This window comes from Rhinatrema bivittatum, chromosome 13, assembly GCF_901001135.1.
Source record: "Rhinatrema bivittatum chromosome 13, aRhiBiv1.1, whole genome shotgun sequence".
NCBI lineage: Eukaryota > Metazoa > Chordata > Amphibia > Gymnophiona > Rhinatrematidae > Rhinatrema > Rhinatrema bivittatum.
In genome coordinates, this window is record NC_042627.1 from 42,223,849 (window position 1) to 42,245,982 (window position 22,134).

Sequence of the window (22,134 nt, forward strand, 5' to 3'; positions counted from 1 at the left end):
AAGACATTCCTATTTGGTGTTTCTTAATTTGTTTTCATTACATTTTAGCAATGGCATTGAGCGGCCCCTGAAGAAGGTTCTCCGAAACACGAGCCGTGTCGGGCCAGAGCCAGCGTTATACCCCATCTGCAACACCACGCTACGATAAGTGAAAAAATAACCTACTGCTAATAACCCACTGCTTTGTAAACTGTTATAAGTTCACGGTTACATACCCATCTTTTCTGTGAGACCAATGATTATAACATTAAGACGGTGTAAAAGCTATCAACATCACCGCACTTGTTTCTAATAGTGGCAGCAGGGCCTGTGTTTGAATAGCCCGCCACACATATGAGGTCTCGTTAATCTACAATACTACTTTGGCAATGGCAAAGCTTGTTGGCCTACATGATGTTGTTTAGAAATTGTCCACTTCCAAAGCCACTCCTCTGCAGAGGTAAGGACCAAAATTGCAGTACACATCAGCTAAGGCAGCAGGAGGTTCCATAACTGCTCTGGACTTCACTCCAGAACAAGCTTCCTGAGAGAGAAGACAAGATCGGGCCACTAGGGTGCAACAAGAAGCTATCTGTAAAATCATTGCCACTACTTCAAAAGGCTTGCTTAAGGCCACTCCTCCCTCCTTGGGATAGTCATCCACTTAGAGATGGCACAGACCCATGCACCCACTTTTTGGGAAGCCGTAAATGCTCCCTCACTGCTGGATCCATGCCTTCCAATGTCCAACCTCCATCTGCTGGAGAGAGAGAGAATACTGGCAAGCTGGTGTAATCTCAGGAGTATATATACCGTGACATCAGCTTGCTGTCTCCATCTGCTGGCAGGGGAGCATAACCCACTGGTCCCGAGTCCCATCTGTCTACTCTAGGGGAGAAAAAAAAAAGTCAGCTTCTGTGTCAGGATCTCAGATGGCAACACCCATGTATGAGAACTGCCATCCTGCTTGGCCTCTGATAATCCAAAGAAAGCTAAATCTGGTAGCCTCCTGCTCCAGTCGAACGAGTCTCATCTTAAGAGGTACTCAATGAATAAGGTTGTACTCACATACCCTAGACTATGCTCAACTGAGGGAGGAAGAGTTAATATTCCACCTTCTACCAGCAAGTTTCCATTAGCCTAATCAGGCCTTACTCCACAGTATGGGATGCTCACCTTTCGTCTCCTGAAGACAGCATACTGGCAAGCTAAGCTCATCACTTAGCTTTGCTGATGTCACCCATTTATAAACATATCTCCATCTGCTGGCTGGTGGACATAACCTATACTGGTCTGACTGAATGACAAGGAAAGGCAATAAGACAAGCCCACACATCAAATCCATGCAGGCTTTGTTCCAGAATAGTGGGAGGTCCCCTCCAGTCACATGAAAGGGATTTAAAGTTTGATTTGTCTGCTGGCCCTTCTCCTAGGACAAGATTCCAGTGGTGTTAGAGATTATATAAAGAGACCAGCATTTTGATCCAAAATTAAGGCAAGAGATTTTTTTTTGTAAAAAAAAAGTTCTTTATTGTCAGATTTACAAAAACCCTTACAGAATGTCTGAAAAGCTATACAGAGGCAAGCTAAAAAGGCTAGCCCAATGACAGACTATTTACAAAAAGCAGCAATTCTGCCATTACAGGCATATTTTAAAACTAAAAAAGTGCATCGATAGGATTTTACCCTCATGGTACTATACTTGTAAAGAAGCAGCAAGGTCCTTAATTAGCTGTGCCTTCAGCTGAGGAGCTGTACTGATAGTCATTAGTTTGTTGCTGGCATATTTGTTCTTCACAGCCTGAAATATGAAGGACCATATTTTAGCATTTAGACCATAACATTATGCAATGCACTGGTGCTTGAAAACACAAACCTGCACACAATTACTCCAGCTAATTCAGAGTGGTATTTAACTTGCTGCTCTTTTGAGAATGACTTCATTGCTGAGCTACCAATGAACTTGTGTTGGTGTATGGAACAGTAGCCAGTTTATGCTGCCTCATACTAGTTTCAGTAGAAAGGCTATAGTACAATTGCTCCAATGAGTAGGAAAATAGGGATATGTCATTTTAGACATGAAGTAGTGTTACGTTACCTTTCCTATTTTGTTTTCAAACACATTTTTTTTTTTTTTTAAATAAAGAGCCACCACTAAAACCACCCCACCAGGTCTGTCCTTCCTGGCCACCAAACCTACTTAAAAATGCAAAGCTCCCTCTGACCTCCCCCTCCCAGTTCCCACCCCAGGGGCAGGAGCAATCCCATGTCAATCATGCCCTGCAGCTCTGGATTTTCAAGATGGCTGCCAGTCAACCAGGTTTTCCTGTACAACATAATGGTACCAGCCTTGAGTTCACCCAAGTTGGATTTTCAATATGGTTACCAGTCTGTGGAGAAGGAGCAAATGGGTATTGTTCACCTGGGATAACAGAGGGATCACTCACTTTTTGAAATAAGAAATTGAAAGCTTCACTCCTACAGGAAAGTTACTGCTTATGAGGTATCACCCTATTAAATTGAACATAAATGGCAGATGTTCATGCCTCATGTGACTCCTGGAGTTTTCCCATTCTAAGGAGTTGTGCCCCATTTCACATGCTTTAGAACTAAAACCTTAAGTCTGTGCTTTTTCTGTTGCAAAAGCAGTGCAGTTAAAGTTCATAATCTCTCAAGTGATATACAGAAACTCAGACAGCATGGCTACTGTTAGCTAGGGATGGGCATTTGTTTAACACACATGGCCAATCCGCAACAAGTGTGCAATTTGTTTGTCCCAAAAAATGAGTTAAAGTACAGATGAGATGTCATTTGTTTCCCATTGAAAAACATTGGCAAGATAAGAGCCTGAGACTGGGAAGCTCATATGGGAGTTTCCATAGCAACCAGCCCCATCATCTATGACATTTAAAGTCATAGAAAAAAAAACAGGATTTAGCAAGGAAACCAGACTGACAAAAATGTTTGCTACATTCCCTTCTTTTATGTCAACGAATCACTGCTCTGTTTATTCTTATAGTATTCCCAGGCAATTACAGCTTGCATTTGTGTGTGACTTCTGTTTCAGTGCTTTTGTTCAACATTAGGTACATTTTGTCTTTTCTAATCCATTTAGCTACTGTCACTTTGAAAAGACTAACCTCTCTCTAGATCAGTAAGAGTGAGATAATTGGCATGTTTTTCATTTCATCCCCTTCTCCCCTGGGGGGGGGGGGGGGGGAAGACAGGCTGCTGCTGCCTGGCAGTGGCTGTGTTTGGAGTGATTATTGAATTTTAAACCTGTTATGTGAACCAGTGCTACTAGCTAAACCACAGTACCCAATTTTTAACTGTCTACATGTAGAAGAGTCAGTGCCTCCACACAGAACAGTGTGCCAGCCACTTTATGGATTTGTTACTGCATTTTATTACTAGTGTAGAATTCTGTACTCACATTATACCATTCTTTGCTTTTTCTCAATGTGTGCATACATGTGATGCACTAGGCAACAGAGCAAAATACTAAAATTCTAACTATAGTGTATTCTGTGTGTTCAATGTTGCACAGAGGGATCACTGTAGTTGCACTAGTGTGACATCCAGTTCACTTAAAGAAATGAAAGATTAAATCCCTTTGTCAGGCAGAGACACTAGAGGACATAGGAAGCCTGCAGTTGTTAGCAAGTCAGTGGATCCCCAACCAAGAGGATTTTTTCAACTCCAAAATATCAGGAGAGGCAGGCATGTCAAAGCTGCAAAAAAATTGAAGTTTGGGGAGGATATGCCAGTCTCAGTGCCAGACAGATCTTATGTCAAAGGAGATAGAAAGGGAATGCACAAGTAGCAGCAGCCCCAGCGTACAACTACCAATGCCTTTAGAAGCAGAAGTACAAGTGTTAAAACCTAAAGCATTAGCAGGGCAGTCAGTGCAGAGGCCATAAAAGCAGTTTTGTCATCCACTTCTTCTGAATCAGAGCTTGAAGAGTCTCCCTTCAAATAATATCCTGAAGCAGAGATGGGATAGGCATCAGATGAAGACCCAGTATTATGAGGTTTAGTCAGTACTGTGCTAGCTTCTGCTTCACTGAGAAGAATGTGCAAGTCCTCTGCCCAAGTTCCTCAGGCTCCATCTGTCTCCACCACCATTTTAGTGCCAGCAACAGCATTCACCCCCAAGGATGCAGACAGAGGCAAGGGATCACAAGAAGGGTGATCTGTAGCCAATGCCTTTGTGCATTGTAACTATTGCACAAATGACTTCTGCCAAGGGAAGCAACTGGGCCACATCCCCTTCAGTATGCACCTGGGGATGGTAGTGGCAGTAGTCAGGGGGCCCCTTCTGCAAGACAGAGGATACTAGTGTTTTGAAAAAAAAAAAAAAAACACAAACACGGACGAGTATTCCTCAAGCTGCTTCCAAGACTTTGGCTCCTTCTACCAGTCAAGGGGCAGACTAGCATAGATAGTCCTCAGCCATACCTAGGCAGCAACAGCCCACAATGGAGGAAGTGGGGTGGTCAGTCACATGGTCACAGGAAAAGCGGTAGGCAGCATCTAAAGTGGTAACTAGGACTATTGGTGAGATGATCAGCTCCTGCAGGGTATGGAGAATGTGTGTCTCAGGCATTTGCTGCAGCTCTTAGCACCTAAGTAGAGTGTCCTTCAGGACCCCTTTCATCAGGAAGGTCATGCCTAGTTTGTATAAGCATTGCCATCTGCAGGTGCTGCTGCTGAAGATGGAGTGCACATTTCACAAGTGAAACCTGGACATCCACAAATGCCTCACTCCTTCCTCTGATGTCACACTACAGAACGGGCAAAGCAACAGGAGGCAGGTGGGCTTTGGTGCACGCACCTCTGGTTCAGAAGCTATTAGAAATACGGGAGAGTTGGCAATTGGATCAGAGAAACAGAAGTCTTACGTAGAGTTCTTTGTCACTGACAATGGGTCTAATATGGGAAAGACAGTATATGAGGTGATATCAGGGTGTACTACATTTTGCTCATACCCTGCACCTAGCAATGAAGGAGGCCCTGGGGCTGGGGTCCAGGGACCTACAGCATGTGTAGCTGCATGGCTTACTAGAGAAGTGTAGCAAAATAGCTGGACACTTCCACTGAAGTGTGAAGGCAGGGGACCTTCTCTATGAAAAGCAGGAGGAATTGAGAGTACTTGTCAGAATTCAACCTACACAATGTGGCAGAGTCTAGTGGAGCGTGCAGGCTCCCCTAGGGCATCACGATTAGTCAGACATGAGAGCTTGTGAAAATCCTGAAGCTCTTTAAGAATGCCACAGAGGAGCTGGGAGGCATAGATGTCATGTCTATAGTAAACATTCTGTTAGAAAAGGTAGTGGGCTTTCTACAAGAGGGAATGAGGTGTGAGGTTTGGTGTATTTGTAAAAGCAGGTGAGACTAGGACTAACCACAGACTCCATATACATGCTTGCTACATTGTGAGCCACCTGTGAAAAGGAGACTCACTTCAGGCCAACAATGACATACGAAGAGTATACTGACAGAGAAAGTTTAAGCTAGAGCACCGGTTGGGCATAGGAGAGATGTAGCACAGGAGGAAACGTCATTGACCAGGTCAGCCAGTAGTGCAAGTCACAGCAGCACCCTGTCGTTACCACCTAGCACTCCCTCCAACACATTAAAAACAGACAATCCACACTTCTGTCCACTGCAATTGCAAAAGCAGCTGGGAAGACAAACATGTCCGATACCAGCAAAGGAAACAAGCTCAAATCTCAGTAACATGCTATGTTGCAGAGACCATCAAGGACATGACACAGATGTGCTGTCATATTGGTCCCACAAGTCCAGCATATAGCCAGACCTAGCAACAGTGACTCAGCGCTCTCAAGTCCACCAACAGTGAAAGTGTTTTCTATGACAGAAGATAAGCCCACATCACTCCAGGCTGTCACCAAACCTGATGGAGATGCTAGTGTTCCTTAAAATTAGTCTGCCTTTGCTTGGCTTTTCAGATTTGCCATGAGTGAAAAGATGAATAAATGTACTTGAAGGGCCTGTAGCTGGCTGCTCTGCCTCAAAGGGGCCTATATTCAGCAGCCAATAGCGAACTGCAACTGAATGCTGTGACCATCACCACCAGTTGAGCCACACTCCTTTCTCCTGCCATGTCTCCAAAAGAGACAGTACAGGGGCCAACATGCACTAACAATCTGCCTGCTTTGCTCTGTTAGGAGGTAGCAGGCTTGGTCAGACCCCAACTTATCCCCATTCAGAAAACTGGGGCTTGTCACACCCTGCTACCTCCAGAGACATCAATACCACTGGGGCTTTACTCTTCCTGCTTCCTTCTATGTCCCCCAACAATACTGGGACTCGACACTATGGGGGTCTAGCTGCATAACCAGTAACAGCTTTTCACTAGCATACCCAAACATCAACAGCACAGGGGTCTGGCAGCACATTCAGCAGCAACCTTACACTGTCATAAGAACATAAGAAAATGCCATACTGGGTCAGACCAAGGGTCCATCAAGCCCAGCATCCTGTTTCCAACAGTGGCCAATCCAGGCCAGAAGAACCTGGCAAGTACCCAAAAACAGGATATTCCATGTTACCATTGCTAATGGCAGTGGCTATTCTCTAAGTGAACTTAATAGCAGGTCATGGACTTCTCCAATCTTTTTAAACACAGCTATACTAACTGCACTAACCACATCTTCTGGCAACAAATTCCAGAGTTTAATTGTGCGTTGAGTAAAAAAGAACTTTCTCCGATTAGTTTTTTTTTTTTTTTTTTTTTAATTTTTTATTTATGCATTTTAAACATTATTACAAGAAACTCTTGCATTGTAATTTGTTAAGGACATAAACCAAGAAATATCATACAATCTTAAACCAAAAGTTAAACAATTTCAACTGAAATTTAAACATTTATGTCCCTAAAATAATAAAGGAAATACTGGGAGAGCATGCAATTTAGGAGCATCCAACGGGAAAAAAAATATTCAAGCAAATATGACATTCTGAAAAACCGTCTTATACATTGCTATCACCTCCTAGGGGTTGTTGAGGGGGAATATGTGAGTTGAGAAAGGACCTCAACTGCAAAGGTTCCATAAATACATACATTTGTTGTTGATATTGCATGCAACATTTACATGGAAAGCAAAGTTTGAACTTAGCTCCAAGTTTTACTACCTCCTCTCTCATATTTAGGAATTGCTTCCTTCTTAATTGAGTTTGTTTAACAAGGTCGGGGTAGCACCATATTCTTTGACCAAAAAATAATACATGACTATTTCTAAAGTAATTTTTAAATATATTATTCCTATCCATTAACAGGGCAAAAGTAACCAAAAGGGGTCTTCTCAAAGCAATCGCTAGATCTTGTGACGAATCCAATATTGTAGACAAGTCAGGTAACACTTGCTCGTCATGACCTGCTTCACTTCCTTCTTTGGGGTATAAGTAATACGCTCTTGTTACCACTGGTTTTAATTCCTCTGGAATTTTTAAAACTTGGGCAACATAGAATTTAAATAAATCCAGTGGTTTAACATTTTTAATCACAGGAAAATTTAGGAAGCGCAGGTTATGAACACGAATATTGTTCTCAAGCTTCTCTAATCTTCTATTCACCTCATTATGAGTCAAAACCACAGCAGAATGGACTTTTTCAATTTCAGTCATTCGACTCTCCATTTTATTTCTGTAGGTCAATTTCAGATGCATTTAAGTTCACCTGATGTTTTACTTCAATTACTTCTTTAGTAAGCCCCAATATGGCTTTTTCCAGCGATTGTAGTGCTCCCCAAATCATTGTTAATGATATTTCTTCTGGAGGTTTTTTCAACTTTAACAGTTTCGGTGCCTCCTGCAACCTCACTGTCCCTCCTCCACCCGTGGCAAGACTAGCGTTTTCCTCCAGTTCTACGGATCCCAGCCTTTCAGAGGGGTTTTGTCCCGCGGCTTTCTCAGCCTCCTGGGACCTTACCTTTCTCTGAGGCTCTTGGATGGTAAGTCCTTCCTTCATCTCGGGTTTCCCCGATCTCCCCGCTGCTCCCTCACCGATTACCTCGGTCGGTTCAGCGGCCATCTTGCTTTCCTCTCTTTCTTCCATATGAGCTGGTGGCGCGGGTCTCGTCGGCGAACCGGGACTCAGCGATGTCTCGGTCAGGGAGAAGCCTTCCTGCTCCAAGGAAAGCTCTCCAGCGACCTGGTCTCCCGGGATTGACTGTGGTATCGCGGAGAAAAAAGTTCCGATATGGGGTTGAGTTGTTTGAAGAGGTGTAGATGTCGCTTCTACACCTCTAACCCGTGCCTTTCGCTTCGTATGAGGCATTTGAAAGCAAGAAATGAAGTTAAACGAGGAAATCAGTAGCGGAGGTATGGAGCTTCTTTCAACGCGTCTAGTCAGAACGCCATCTTGAAAAGCTCTCCCCTGCCTCTCCGATTAGTTTTAAATGTGCCCCATGCTAACTTCATGGAGTGCCCCCTAGTCTTTCTACTATCCTGTAGTTCATACATCCTCAGGGGTTTGATACATCCTTGTGAGACTGCAGTGGTGCTTGGAAGATGGCAGGCAGACTCCATTTCCCCAAATGCAGCCTGTGAGGCATGACTCCACTGACTTCCCCGGCATGCTTCATCCCAAATAGCTGGAGAAGCAGGCAGGCAGCTGGCTCCCTTCTAACCTTGCCAGGGATTGATTCAGAACAGCAATCCAAGCACTGGAGACTGGAGATCTGAATTTAAATATTCTCTTACCTGGTCTCTGCGCTTTTCAATCATGTGTTGGACGGTCTCCAGCTGCGGGGAGAGAGGGAATTACCTTCACTACCGCGCTCTTTTCTGCACCCGCTGCCTTTCATCCGCACTGAGAGGTGAAGTCCACGCCAGGAATCCGCTACTGGATCAAGGCACACCTCTGAGGGATATGCGAGATCAACCTCAGGAATTCGACTTGGAGGGACCCTTAGGTATCACCGCAGGAGAGTGGGGCTCGATCTTCCTTAAGGTAAATTGTTTCTTCTGTAATTCTTAGCACTATTCTAGTGTGTGAGATAGTGTCTGCATCTGCTAGGAGACAGATACTGAAGAACTAAGCTCACTGCAGGGGTATATCTAGGATGACATCTGCTTTGAAATCTGATTCAGTCTCCCATCTGCTAGCAGAAGAGCACAATACCCATTGGTCCTGAGTCCATCTGGCTACAAGTTAGGAAAGAGTGGCTTTATACAAGACACCACTGGAGCATGACAGATCCTCTGCCTCTTCTCCAAAACACCAAACTGAAGAATAACTTAGTCTGTCTTACTCCAACCCTAACCACCGTTGCCTGACACATCTATGGCATACCATATTCCAGGGGTGGCCAAGCAGTATCTCGAGCCACATGCAGCTCTTTCCACCAGACCATGCACCTTCTGTCTCAAGTCCTACTCACTCACTGACAAATGCATGGGAGATTTGTCTGAACCCTGCATGTAGCAATCCTTCCCCTTCACTGAAGCCAGCTTGTACACTTAACTCCTGCCAGTGAGCTGGCTACTGTGAGGGGGGTGGGGGGGGGGGGGGGAATCAGTGCATACAGGGACAGCATCCCTGCATTCACAAGCCAGATGTGGTAAATAGCCAAAGAGATGTCTGTTGCTTCCCTTCCTGGGTCAGACCTGCCCTTCCTGCAGGGAAATCCCAGCCACTGAGGTTTGCCATGTACAGGACCCCCTCCACCCCAAAGCATGTCAGAGCTTCAACCGAACCTGAAGTGCTGCCCCCAATTCCACCACCCCAAAAGAAGGCAGTAAGCTGGGAAAGGCTTCCCTTCACTTGTGCTCTACATGTGGGAGGCAGCCAGGACACATCTAGCAGCTGCCAAACCACTGCTGTCCTATCTCTGGGCCCCTCACGCTTGACCACAGCATAAGACATACATCTCTTCCTGGAGCCTCAACAGCCCACTAAGACCTATTACGGGACCCTACCTGGTGGTCTTTTGGGGGGGAAGAAATCCAATGTAATAAAAAAACAAAGAAAAAAAACAGGTGGCTATTGCTTGTGCATTACAGAGGAAGAAAAGTGTGCACATGTGAAAGAAAGTGAGTCTAAGAGTAACATAAGAACATGCCATACTGGGTCAGACCAAGGGTCCATCAAGCCCAGCATCCTGTTTCAAACAGTGGCCAATCCAGGCCATAAGAACCTAGCAAGTACCCAAAAACTAAGTCTATTGCAGTGGCTATTTTCTAAGTCAACTGAATTAATAGCAGGTAATGGACTTCTCCTCCAAGAACTTATCCAATCCTTTTTTAAACACAGCTATACTAACTGCATCTTCTGGCAACAGATTCTAGAGTTTAATTGTGCATTGAGTGAAAAAGAACTTTCTCTGATTAGTTTTAAATGTGCCCCATGCTAACTTCATGGAGTGTCCCCTAGTCTATTATATGAAAGAGTAAATAACCGATTCACATCTACCCATTCTAGACCTCTCATGATTTTAAACACCTCTATCATATCCCCCCCTCAGCCGTCTCTTCTCCAAGCTGAAAAGTCCTAACCTCTTTAGTCTTTCCTCATAGGGGAGCTGTTCCAATACCCTTATTTTGGTCACCCTTCTCTGTATCTTTTCCATTGCAATTATATCGGAGATGAGGCGACCAGAATTGTACACAGTATTCAAGGTGCGGGCTCACCATGGAGCGATAGAGGCATGACATTTTCCGTTTTATTCACCATTCCCTAATTCCAACATTGTTTGCTTTGACTGCTGCAGCACAATGAACTGATTTCAATGTGTTATCCACTATGACGCCTAGATCTTTCTTGGGTGGTAGCACCTAATGGGGGTCATTTTCAAAGGAGTTACGCATGTAAATGTGACATACTATCGTAGCAATTTTCAAAAGCTATTTACTCGAGTAAAGTGCACTTACTTGAGTAAATCCTATGGACAATTCAATGGCATATATTGTAGCAATTTTGAAAAGCCCACTTACTTGAGTAAAGTGTATTTACTCGAGCAAAAACCAGTTTTGCTCAAGTAAATGCTTTTTAAAATCTACCCCAATATGAAATCTAACATTGTTTAACTATAGCATGGGTCATTTTTCCCTATATGCATCACCTTGCACTTATCCACATTAAATTTCGTCTGCCATTTCGATGCCCAATTTTCCAGTCTCACAAGGTCTTCCTGCAATTTATCACAATCTGCTTGTGATTTAACTACTCTGAACAATTTTGTATCTGCAAATTTGATTACCTCACTCGTATTGCTTTCCAGATCATTTATAAAAATATTGAAAAGTAAGGGTCCCAATACAGATCCCTGAGGTACTCCACTGCCCACTCCCTTCCACTGAGAAAACTGTCCATTTAATCCTACTCTGTTTCCTGTCTTTTAGCCAGTTTGTAATCCATGAAAGGACACCACCTATCCCATGGCTTTTTACTTTTCCTAGAAGCCTCTCATGAGGAACTTTGTCAAATGCCTTCTGAAAATCCTACAGGTTCACCTTTATCCACATGTTTATTAACTCTTTCAAAAAAGTGAAGCAGATTTGTGAGGCAAGACTTGCCTTGGGTAAAGCCATGCTGACTGTTCCATTAAACCATGTCTTTCTATATGTTCTGTGATTTTGATGTTTAGAACACTTTCCATTATTTTGCCTCTCACTGAAGTCAGGCTAACTGGTCTGTAGTTTCCCAGATCGCCCCTGGAGCCCTTTTTAAATATCGGGATTACATTAGCTATCCTCCAATCTTCAGGTACAATGGATGATTTTAATGATAGGTTACAAATTTTTACTAATAGGTCTGAAATTTCATTTTTTAGTTCATTCAGAACCCTGGGGTGTATACCATCAGGTCCAGGTGATTTACTATTCAGTTTGTCAATCAGGCCTACCACATCTTCTAGGTTCACCAGGATTTGGTTCAGTCCATCTGAATCATTACCAATGAAAACCTTCTCCAGAATGGGTACCTCCACAACATCCTCTTCAGTAAACCCTGAAGCAAAGTCATCATTTAATCTTTCCGTGATGGCCTTATCTTCTCTAAGTGCCCCTTTAACCCATCGATCATCTAACGGTCCAACTGACTCCCTCACAGGCTCTCTGCTTCGGATATATTTAAAAACGTTTTTTACTGTGCGTTTTTGCCTCTATGGCCAACGTCTTTTCAAATCTCTTAACTTGTCTTATCTCTTACATTTAGCTTGCCAACATGTATGCATTATCCTATTTTCTTCTGTTGGATCCTTCTTCCAATTTAATTAAGATCTTTTGGCTAAAATAGCTTCTTTCACCTCCCCTTTTAACCATGCCTGTAATTGTTTTGCCTTATTTCCACTTTTAATGTGTGGAATACATCTGGACTGTGCTTCTAGATTTTATTTTTTTTTTAAACAAAAACCACGCCTCTTGCATACTTTTTACCTTTGTAGTTGTTCCTTTGGGGTTTTTTTTCAATTTTATCAAAGTTTCCCTTTTGAAAGTTTAGCACGAGACCCATGGATTTGCTTACTGTCCCCCTTCCAGTCATTAATTCAAATTTGATCATATGATCACTATTGCCAAGCAGCCCCACCACTTACCTCTCACCAAATCCTGTGCTCCACTGAGAATTAGATCTAAAATTGCTCCCTCTCTCGTCAGTTCCTGAACCAATTGCTCCATAAAGCTATCATTTATTCCATCCAGAACTCTCTGGCGTGTCCCGATGATACATTTACCCAGTCAATATTTGGGTAATTGAAGTCTCCCATTATTACCACACTACCAATTTGGTTAGCTTCCCTAATTTCTCTTAGCATTTCACTGTCCATCTCACCATCTTGACCAGGTGGACGGTAGTATACTCCTATCACTATAGTCTTCCCTGACACAAGTATTTCTACCCATAAAGGCTCAATTGTGCATTTAGTCTCATGCATAATATAGGCGACTATATTATCAAAGATTGATTACTGCAATGCTTTGCTACTTGGGCTTCCTAAAACTACAATTCAACCCTTGCAAATTTTACAAAACGCAGCTGCCCGCATCATCACTGACACAAGACGCCATGAGCACATCACTCCAGCGCTTCAATCATTACACTGGCTACCCGTGGCATCCAGAATATTATATAAATCCTTGACGCTGATTCATAAAGCCACCCACAACAGAGATATGAACTGGTTCTCTAATCACCTTCAATTCAAAACATCAATCTGCCCAACCAGATTCCAGCATTTAGCTAAACTGAAGACCCCTGCACCCAACCTGACTAATCTGTCCACTACAAAAGAACGTTCTTTCATCATTGCTGGATCCAGACTATGGAACACCCATGCCATCAGAATTACGACAGGAATATTGCTACAAAAAATTTAAACAAAACTTAAAAACCTGGCTATTCAAAAAAGCCTACTATTATTGAACTGAGTCCTTGCTTTGCGTTCTAGTTTAATCCCACAGACACTCATACTCTGATATTTATTCCTATTATACAAAGTTTTTTACATGGATTTGTATTCTTTCCGTTTTAATGTAAAGCAATATGCTGAATTAATGTTTGAATGTAAACCGAGGTGATGTTTCTTACGTGCCCCGGTATATAAAAAAATCCGTAAATAAATAAATAAAATAAATAATGCAGGATGTTTATCCTGTTGGACTCTATGCCATCCTGGACATAAAGTGCCACACCACCTCCCGGGTGCTCCTCTGTCATTGGATATAATTTGTACCCCGGTCTAGCACTGTCCCATTGGTTGTCCTCCTTCCACCATGTCTCCGACATGCTATACATTCTAATTCTCCCATCTTACTTTAGACTTCTGACATTAGCATACAAACATTTCAAATTTGTTTTTGTTTGTATTTTCATTCTGCTTTTTAATTGATAGGGATAAGTTGGCACCGACTACCTCTCGTATTATTGGAACCTCACCATCAGGATGCCCTAATTCTAATGCATCATTTGTATCCTTTGAAGATACCTCTCTCTGAACCATGTGCTGCTGAGGGACTGTCTGCTTTCCCCTTTGTTCTAGTTTAAGAGCTGCTCTCCTTTTTAGAGGTTAGCGCCAGCAGTCTAGTTCCACTCTGGTTAGGGTGGAGCCCAGTCCTTCAGAAGAGACTCCTCCTTCCCCAAAAGGTTCCCCAGTTCCTAACAAAAACCTGTACATCCCTCTTCCTTGCACCATAGTCTGATCCACGCATTGAGACTCCAGAGCTCTGCCTGCCTCTGGGGACCTGCGGGTGGAACAGGGAGCATTTCAGAGAATGCTACCCTAGAAGTTCTGGATTTAAGCTTTCTACCCAAGAGCCTAAATTTGGCTTCCAGAACCTCCCTCCCACATTTTCCTGTCATTGGTGCCCACATGTACCACAACAGCCAGCTCCTCCCCAGCACTGTCTAAAATCTAGGTGACGCATGAGGTCTGCCACCTTTGCACCAGGTAGGCATGTTACCAGACGATCCTCATGCCCACCAGCCACCCAGCTGGTGGGCATGAGGATTCCTAATAATCAAATCACCAACTATGATGGCCGACCTAACCCTTCCCTCCTGGGCAGTAGGCCTTGGGGAGATATCCTCAGTGCGAAAGGACAATGCATCACCTGGAGAGCAGGTCTTTGCTACAGGATCATTTCCTGCTGCACCAGGTTGATGTTCTCCAAGCATGAGACCTTCCTCCAAGGCAGCACCAGGGCTGCCGATCTGAAGTTGGAACTTGGCTATGTCCCTGAAGGTCTCATCTGTATACCTTTGTCTGCCTCAGATCCTCCAGACATTGGACTCGTTCTGAGAGCCAGGAGCTCTTTGCATCCCATGCACAACTTCTCACCAGCGGGTAAAAAAATCATACATGTGACTCTATGCAGAAGACTGGGAAGCCCCCCTCTTGCTGCTGGACTGCTGTTAGAGTGACTCACTGCTCTCTTGATTAACAAATGTTGGTACCTAATCAAATGAAATCACACTAAACACTTTTCCAAGGTGAGTAACAACTTTTCAACCTTTTTACTTAGGTATTCACTGCTCGTAGCTTATTTCTAGCTTCTGGCTACTTTGATTAATATACAAACACTAACTTCTGTTTATTCGCTGCCTATTAAAAGCACAAACACACTAAATAATAATCCCAAATACTTAAAAAAAAAGACAATATTCCAAGCAAAAACTTACTGATTCCTTTCAGCCACCAGCAAGGTGATCCTCTGCTCTCAGTGCTTCCACTGAGTAGTGAACATGTATCAGAGTAAGTAAGTGATTCAATGTGCATGAGAAAGTACATGCAGGAACAAACATAACGTACATGTGTAAGAGAAAGGATTGTGTACCTGCCCCTTCCCACCAACACAATCTCAGGGTAACTGGAAATCAAGACCCAATTTCCACACCTGGCAAAAGGTTAATCCTTATTAGTTTTACTTATTGGGTATTTGATGAGTTTGTTTTAACATCATGAAAGGACCCGAACAGGTTAATGTAAATGTTATTTATTCACATAATAGGACTAGAGGCATTCCATGAAGTAGCTCATTTAAAAACAAAAAAGAAAGAAAATTCTCACTCAGTGCATAGTTAAGCTTTGGAATTCATTGCCAGAGGAAGTGGTTATGGCTGTTAGTATAACTGGATTTAAAAAAGGTTTAGATAAGTTCAGAGAGAAAAAAATCCATAACTGCTAACAAGCAATAATAGATTAGATCTATTTAACAGACGGGTACTTGCAAGGTACTTGTAATTTAGATTGGCCACTGTTTGAGGTAGGATGCTGGGCTTGGACCCCTGGTCTGACTTAGTATGGCATAGCTTGTGTTCTTGGGGTTTGGGAATTTTTATTTAAATGTTTAATTTGATGTTCTATTCAGCTATTTTGAAATATGTACTCTTTGTTACTATATAGGGGATGCTTTTCTCTGGCTCCATCTGCTGGAAGGGAGACATAACCCAGCAGTCTGGACTGATCCTGGTACGTACAGGGAACAGGGTCTGGCTTGTAATGGCCTCCAGTTCAGTTTTTGCCTGCATGTTTATTTATATAAATATGTCTATTCTGCTAATGCAAGCTTGGCCACCCGGTGTTTTGCAGGTCCATTGGCTGTGGCACCATCAAGTCTCTTGGAGAGAGAATGTTGCCAGGAAGAAGTGGGAATGGATAAGGGAGGGGGCTGGTGAGGGCTGCCAGCAAGCAAAGACTTCACATAATTCAGTAGTACTAGGGCAAGGGGCACTCACTGAGTGAACACGAGCAGCAGAATAGTATGCGTGCACGCCTCTGAGGAAGAGAGAGTAGGAGTATGTGGGTGTGTTTGGGAGCAACGCTTTTGGGTATGTGAGGGTGGAGCTTTCCCATTCCCTCTTGTGATAAACATAGTGGCTTTGCGGCTCTCAATGTGTGAAATGTTGGCCACCCCTGCCCTAATCTAACCATAATCACTGTGACTGTCACTTCCAGCTGCAGTATCCCATGCTCCACCATATGCATTCATTCCTGATTTATTCTGCTTTGCTCCAACCAGAACCCCTGGGACCTGTCATCCTACAACCATATCCAAACAGTCTCAGCAAGGCTCATGGTTCTTAATTTCCAATAAACGTTGCAGGCCTTAGGAATGCTACATGGACCTAAAAAAAAAATGACAACAGTGCTGGGGGTGTTACAGCTGCATGCTCATTTTCCACTCCTACCTTTCCAATTTTTTATTTTTTTTTTAAATTAACAGACCATTTCTGCTGTGCCAAGCTATTCTTACCACATTACGGTGCTTACTCACGCTACCTGCTCTGTGCATGAATTAACAGACACCTTTTGGGGCATTATACAGATACCCTTCTCATTGCCTTGCTCTGCTCCTACCACCACTACCTTTCAAGGCAGGTCTTTGTACCCAAGGGTGTTTTTCCTATTATTCCAGCTGTGTTTTAGGTTCTTGCCAGGTATCCTTCCCCTACAGTACTGCACATTGTTATGGCCTAGCCATACATTACTTTGTAAATGTACTGAAACTAGTCTCAGAATTTTGATACTATTTGTCTATTGTACTCACCTTCTTGCCAGCTATCCATTCTTTTGCACACTTGAAGCACTGCTCCATGAACTGTAAGCAATTTCATTACCACTCACTGTTCTGATGCACACTTGGGTACCTACCTGCATGGTTTACTGACACAAATATCCTACTGGACTGGAGGATCAGCCAAGTGCAGCCAACCATACTTCAACAAGAGGCATCCCCCTTTATGGTTGTATGCTCCAATGCCGGCATCTTCCATGCTACATCCCTCAACCTACACCTGTGGATCCTTGTGCTGCTCAGCCTTGCTGCCATATGCAGATTTTCTACCTTGGGGTTCTTCACTTTTCTGCCACACTCCAGCTCTTACACTTTGAAGACTTCTGCTCTGCACCTCTCCCATGCTTTTGGGGGGGGGGGGGGGGGGGGAGGGGGGGTCTTGATACTATTCTGATTCTTGGTTCATTTATCTCTACCGTGGGATTTTCTGCTTCATTCCCCCTTCATGGTTCCTTAGGGTGCTAATGCCACTTGTTCCTCATCATACCAACTATTCATGACACTAGTGCTGGGCTGGCATCCTCAAACCTACACTGTTCTTCCTCCTCTTCTAGAGCACAGATTAAGTACTTCAATAGTTTAATTTCATTCGTTTTCCATTAAATCCTAATATGGATCCCAAACCAAAACTGTTCTGCATATCCCTACTGCTAGCAGCTTTTCCTTTTGATGGAGTCTTCATTGAGGACTAAGGAAGGGGGGGGGGGGGGGAAGATACTTACAACATATTTTGTTGTGTTCTCATTGACTTTAACTACATTTTTGGCCATGTGTTTCATGATAAGCATCAGACCATCCTCTGTATAGCCAGTATAGTACTGCTGAGTCAAATCCTGAAATGAAATTGCAGGTTGTCAAATACAGATATATCACTCATAGCTAAAATTAGTCTCTGGTAGAATGCCATTCAAGCTTACATCCTGTAGTTAAGAAAGCTTTGATCAAGCTTATGCCATTTGGATTCCCAGTAGCATTTTCCCTGAGAAAGCCAGTCAATTTAATACATTGAGATTTAATTTGTGTTCTAAAGATTTATACAATGGTCAAAACCAGTTACTCTAGCTCAGACTACATTAGCAGACAAGCATTCCCATATAAAACAGGAAGAACCACCTAGTTAGAGATTTGAGAGGGGAAAGCTGTACTGTAGAAAAGTTAGTCACATCAAAATGCAACCAGTTTTTAGACAATGGGTGGTACATACATTAGCTAGATGATGCAAGCTTAAGATGGCTCCCAGCATACCAAACCAGGCAAACTCACCCATGTGCCTTGCCCCAGAATCTTTTGAGATAAACACAAGGCAGCAGCTGCTATTTCTGAAGGAAGAAAATGAACCATGTCATAGTCCACAAGGGTCAGCTCCATCAGGTATTTTGCTAGTGTGTGCTGTTTAACATCTGCCTGAAAATCAAATGTTGTACAATTAAACTAGGGTCAGCGTTACAAATCAGATTATTAAAGTCAAGCAACCTGACCATAAGAGAAGCTACACTGGGAAAGCAACAGTAGATCAAGGCAGATAGGATTCAAGTAAGATTAATTTACACTACCATACTACTCCAAAAATGAAGTGTCTCTCTGCCAGCAGGTAGAGATAAAACCAAGTATGACAATACATGAGCTGGTGCAGCAGTAATCTTGACAGTATACTTGTCAAGTTGATTAAATGAACAAGTGAGTAAGCTTCCATTAGAAATGGGATCCCTCTTAGGAAAGAGCAGGTCCTGCTCCCAAACAAATCTGCTGTAATTTCTGTATTTTTGCCAGCCTAAACAGATATGGGAGGATTCTGGAATAGTATGGCAGGATTTGAGGAAAGAAAATTCAGATCAAAAATTGCTCCTATCATCATCCAGTCCAAACACCAGCTCTGGGTGAGTAGAGTAGAATCAATAGGCCCACAGCTTTGAGAGGAGGTTTTCAACTCTTAAGGAGTTCCTAACCCCTTGGGCTTTGGCAGGACCTCCCAAGGAGGGTCAATTGGGAACTCTTCAAATACTGCACCTGCTGAAGATAGATACTGACTAGGTTACTATTGTGCCAGCTCATGTACCAAGTGATGTCCACCAAAAAAACACCCCACAAACACTGTAGTTTTAGCAACATCTGCTACTACTTTCTGGACAGGTTTGACAAGATAAGTAGTTCTTTAAACTTGTGACCTGAAGTTTAGTAAGAGCAGGAAAGTCCTTCAATTCTGTGACAGTATTCTGCATCTAGGGTCAAGACATTAAGTTCCCATCCACAACCAGAAGATGTTAAGCTTACTTAGTTGAGACAATTAGCTTTATATCCTCTGGTTTAAAAGAAATAGCCAAATTCTGTAAGACCATGACCATTATCCCACTCAAAATTTACACTGTTCCCCCACCCCATTCTAAGATCTCTTAAGTCATAAGCAGGGTGGCTATCCAGTTACTTGCCTACTCTGCTTATTGGTAAGTCTACCCTGACCCCAGTCCCCTGAAAGTGGTGCAGTTTTGCCTATAGCAGTCTGGCTAATTGCTAATAGTTAATAGCCTGTAACATGGAGGTTCATACTCCATGAGTAGAAGTAAGCCAAGATAGACAGCAATTGTGCATCACAAATGAAGTTCTCATTCTTAACAAAAAACTTGATCAGAATGAGTCCAATCAGAACTGATCCAATCTTAAAAAGCTGCATTTTCTGGTAGACTTAGTAAAACTTGCTCAGATTGGCACACACATTGCATGCTTTTGATGCACGTCTTAAGAAGTGAAGTGGCAAAGGTCGTCCTAGATCAAAGTTGAGCGCTCTCAAAATCATCATTTCCATCTCCTTGATCTGATCCTTGGAGTATGCATGATCAGTGATATAAACAAAGTCTCCAATTTCAGGGGCATACATTTCTTCATATTTTGATGCTATCAACAGTGCTGTAACACCAGCCAGCTGAAGCTTCTTGCGACCAACTGGCTGGACCTAAGTTAGGAGACAAAACACTGAATGTTAGAACTCTCATATCACAACACTGCAGATTTAAAGAGACACTGGAGGGGGTGGGGTGGGCTGGCTTCAGTTTAGAAAGATGCAAGAACTCTTGAGCTGTTCTTGAACATTTGCATCTGATATACAATCTCATGTTAAATACAAGGCTTTATAATCAAATAGTCACTGAAATTCAAGCAAAAAAATTATATAGTTAAGGGAAGTGAAGCATACAGAATCTTACCATTTGGAGAGTTGGACAGTTAGGGATCAGATCCTTGCTCAATATGAAGGCTTGGTTCAGCTCTGAAGATTCCATAGCCAAGGAGAGAGTTCATCTTTCCATCACAGCCTACAAACTAGGAAGACTTGACTAGGCCAGCCTGGTGCTCCAGTGACAATGTACAAGAGACCCACCTTTGATGCACAGAACACTTACTTGCAAGAAACGGTCCAAGACTGCAATACCCATGTAGAGTGTCTCCTGGAGAAGCAGGAACCTAGAATGGACCTGCACTAGCCAGTCCACCAGTATAGTTCGCATACGTTCATTGATCCCTCTTCCTTCAAGATATTTGGGATACACTCTCTGCTGAGCCTACAACCAAGTGAATGCTTAAATTTATTGTATTACCTTTTAAAAAAAAAAAAAAGTACCCAAACATTAGATAAGCAATAGTAGGTTGTGATCTAAGCACTGATACTGAACAGCCCTAACTTCTGTAGCCTTTCCTCATAGGGCAGCTGTTCCATGCCCCTTTTGGTCACCTTTCTCTGCACTCTCCAGTGCAGCTATATCCTCTGAGATGCGATAACCAGAATTGCACCCATTTTGGTAATACTAGAGGGAAAATCAAAATTCCCAAAATACTTAAATAGCACAACTGTGGGAATCATATCAATTAACATCTCTTATAAACATTCTCATATTTATCCTAACTCCAGTAACTTAAATGTCAAAGTTTCAATAAAGTTGTTTAATACAAAATGTTCTATTTTTTCACTTTTAAAAAATAGTTCCACAATTTACATTATATATCATAAATATCATTGTAAGTTGTCACTCAAACATTAAAGACACAAAAGTCATTTCACCATAGTCTAAGGCAGTGGTTCTCAACCGGTATGTTGTGAAGCATCAGCAGGTGTCGAGCACCCACTGCTCGACACCAGGGGCCCCCCCACCCCTCACCCCAGCGAGACAAGCACTGCTGCCATTCCTGCCCAGGCTATCAGCACATTCAAGCCCAGAGAGGAACGGCAGCAGTGTTTTGTGGAAGCTGGCAACAGGAATATGACCTTTTCTTCTTCCCAACATATACACATGCTGTCACACACACAGGCACACCGTCATACACATTCAGGTATATTTTCAAAACCCAGCACACACATACCAGAAGATACGTGTGGCCAGGCCGAGCACATTTTCAGAATAGCCTGGCCACATGCGCAGAAGTGCCAGATTGTTGAAGAGGGGTGGGCCGGTATAGCACCCCTTTTGCGCTTGCTTTAGCTAGACTAAGTTCTTCTATGATGAGCATCCTTAAGAGCCGCACATCCCTCTACTGGGATGGTTACTTTTGTGACAGAACAGAGCATCCACCTTAAGAAAACGCAACTGCTCTCTGGCCTGTAGATCCAAGGAATATAAACCCGGCAAGGCATATCCTCCTTTACAAAAAAAAAAAAAAAAGCCACACCCCTCTGGCTAACTCCATTCCAGAGCAATGAATCACATCCAGGAGGGTAAACATGAGGCCTTGTGTAGGGCAACCAGAAGTGGGTCCTCCTGTATTTCCCCCCCCCCCCCCCCCCCAAGGAGTCAGTCCCAGCCACTCCAAGGGCCTTCAGAGTCTAAGATCAAGCTTGGCCACTCATCTCTATGAAACCGAAGAGTTTTATGTGGCTCCAAGTCTGAGGGAATCTCCTCTTCCTCAACAGGAGAAGGGGTCATATCATCCTGATCCACCTGCATGCGAGTCTTGTCAGGCTGTGCCACAGCTCTTTACCATGGTGGCAGGTACAGAAGAACTGAGCACATGGACCTAAACCTCCTGTAGAAGTGTCTAATCCCTGGAAGAATTCCACAGGTCTGAACCTGACATCCTGAGAGCGAGTTTACCCTGAGGAGTCAGCCTGTGGATCAACCGAAGGAGTGGATACCA

At 43.2% G+C, this 22,134-nt stretch overlaps 1 protein-coding gene across 2 annotated transcripts in view; it reads right to left on the reverse strand.

Annotated features, from left to right (window-relative positions):
* Window positions 1-1,493: 1,493 nt before the first annotated feature.
* CCNB2 (cyclin B2) overlaps window positions 1,494-22,134 on the reverse strand; it is a 51,158-nt gene continuing 30,517 nt past the window's right edge. For both annotated transcript variants that reach the window (XM_029575200.1, XM_029575199.1), the window contains exons 5-9: window positions 20,409-20,567; window positions 19,727-19,963; window positions 18,280-18,420; window positions 17,739-17,849; window positions 1,494-1,780 (exon numbers count right to left, since the gene is read on the reverse strand). In XM_029575200.1, coding sequence (XP_029431060.1) covers window positions 1,676-1,780; window positions 17,739-17,849; window positions 18,280-18,420; window positions 19,727-19,963; window positions 20,409-20,567 — 753 coding nt within the window. In that variant the 3' untranslated portion in view covers window positions 1,494-1,675. The remainder of the gene's footprint in view (window positions 1,781-17,738; window positions 17,850-18,279; window positions 18,421-19,726; window positions 19,964-20,408; window positions 20,568-22,134) is intronic.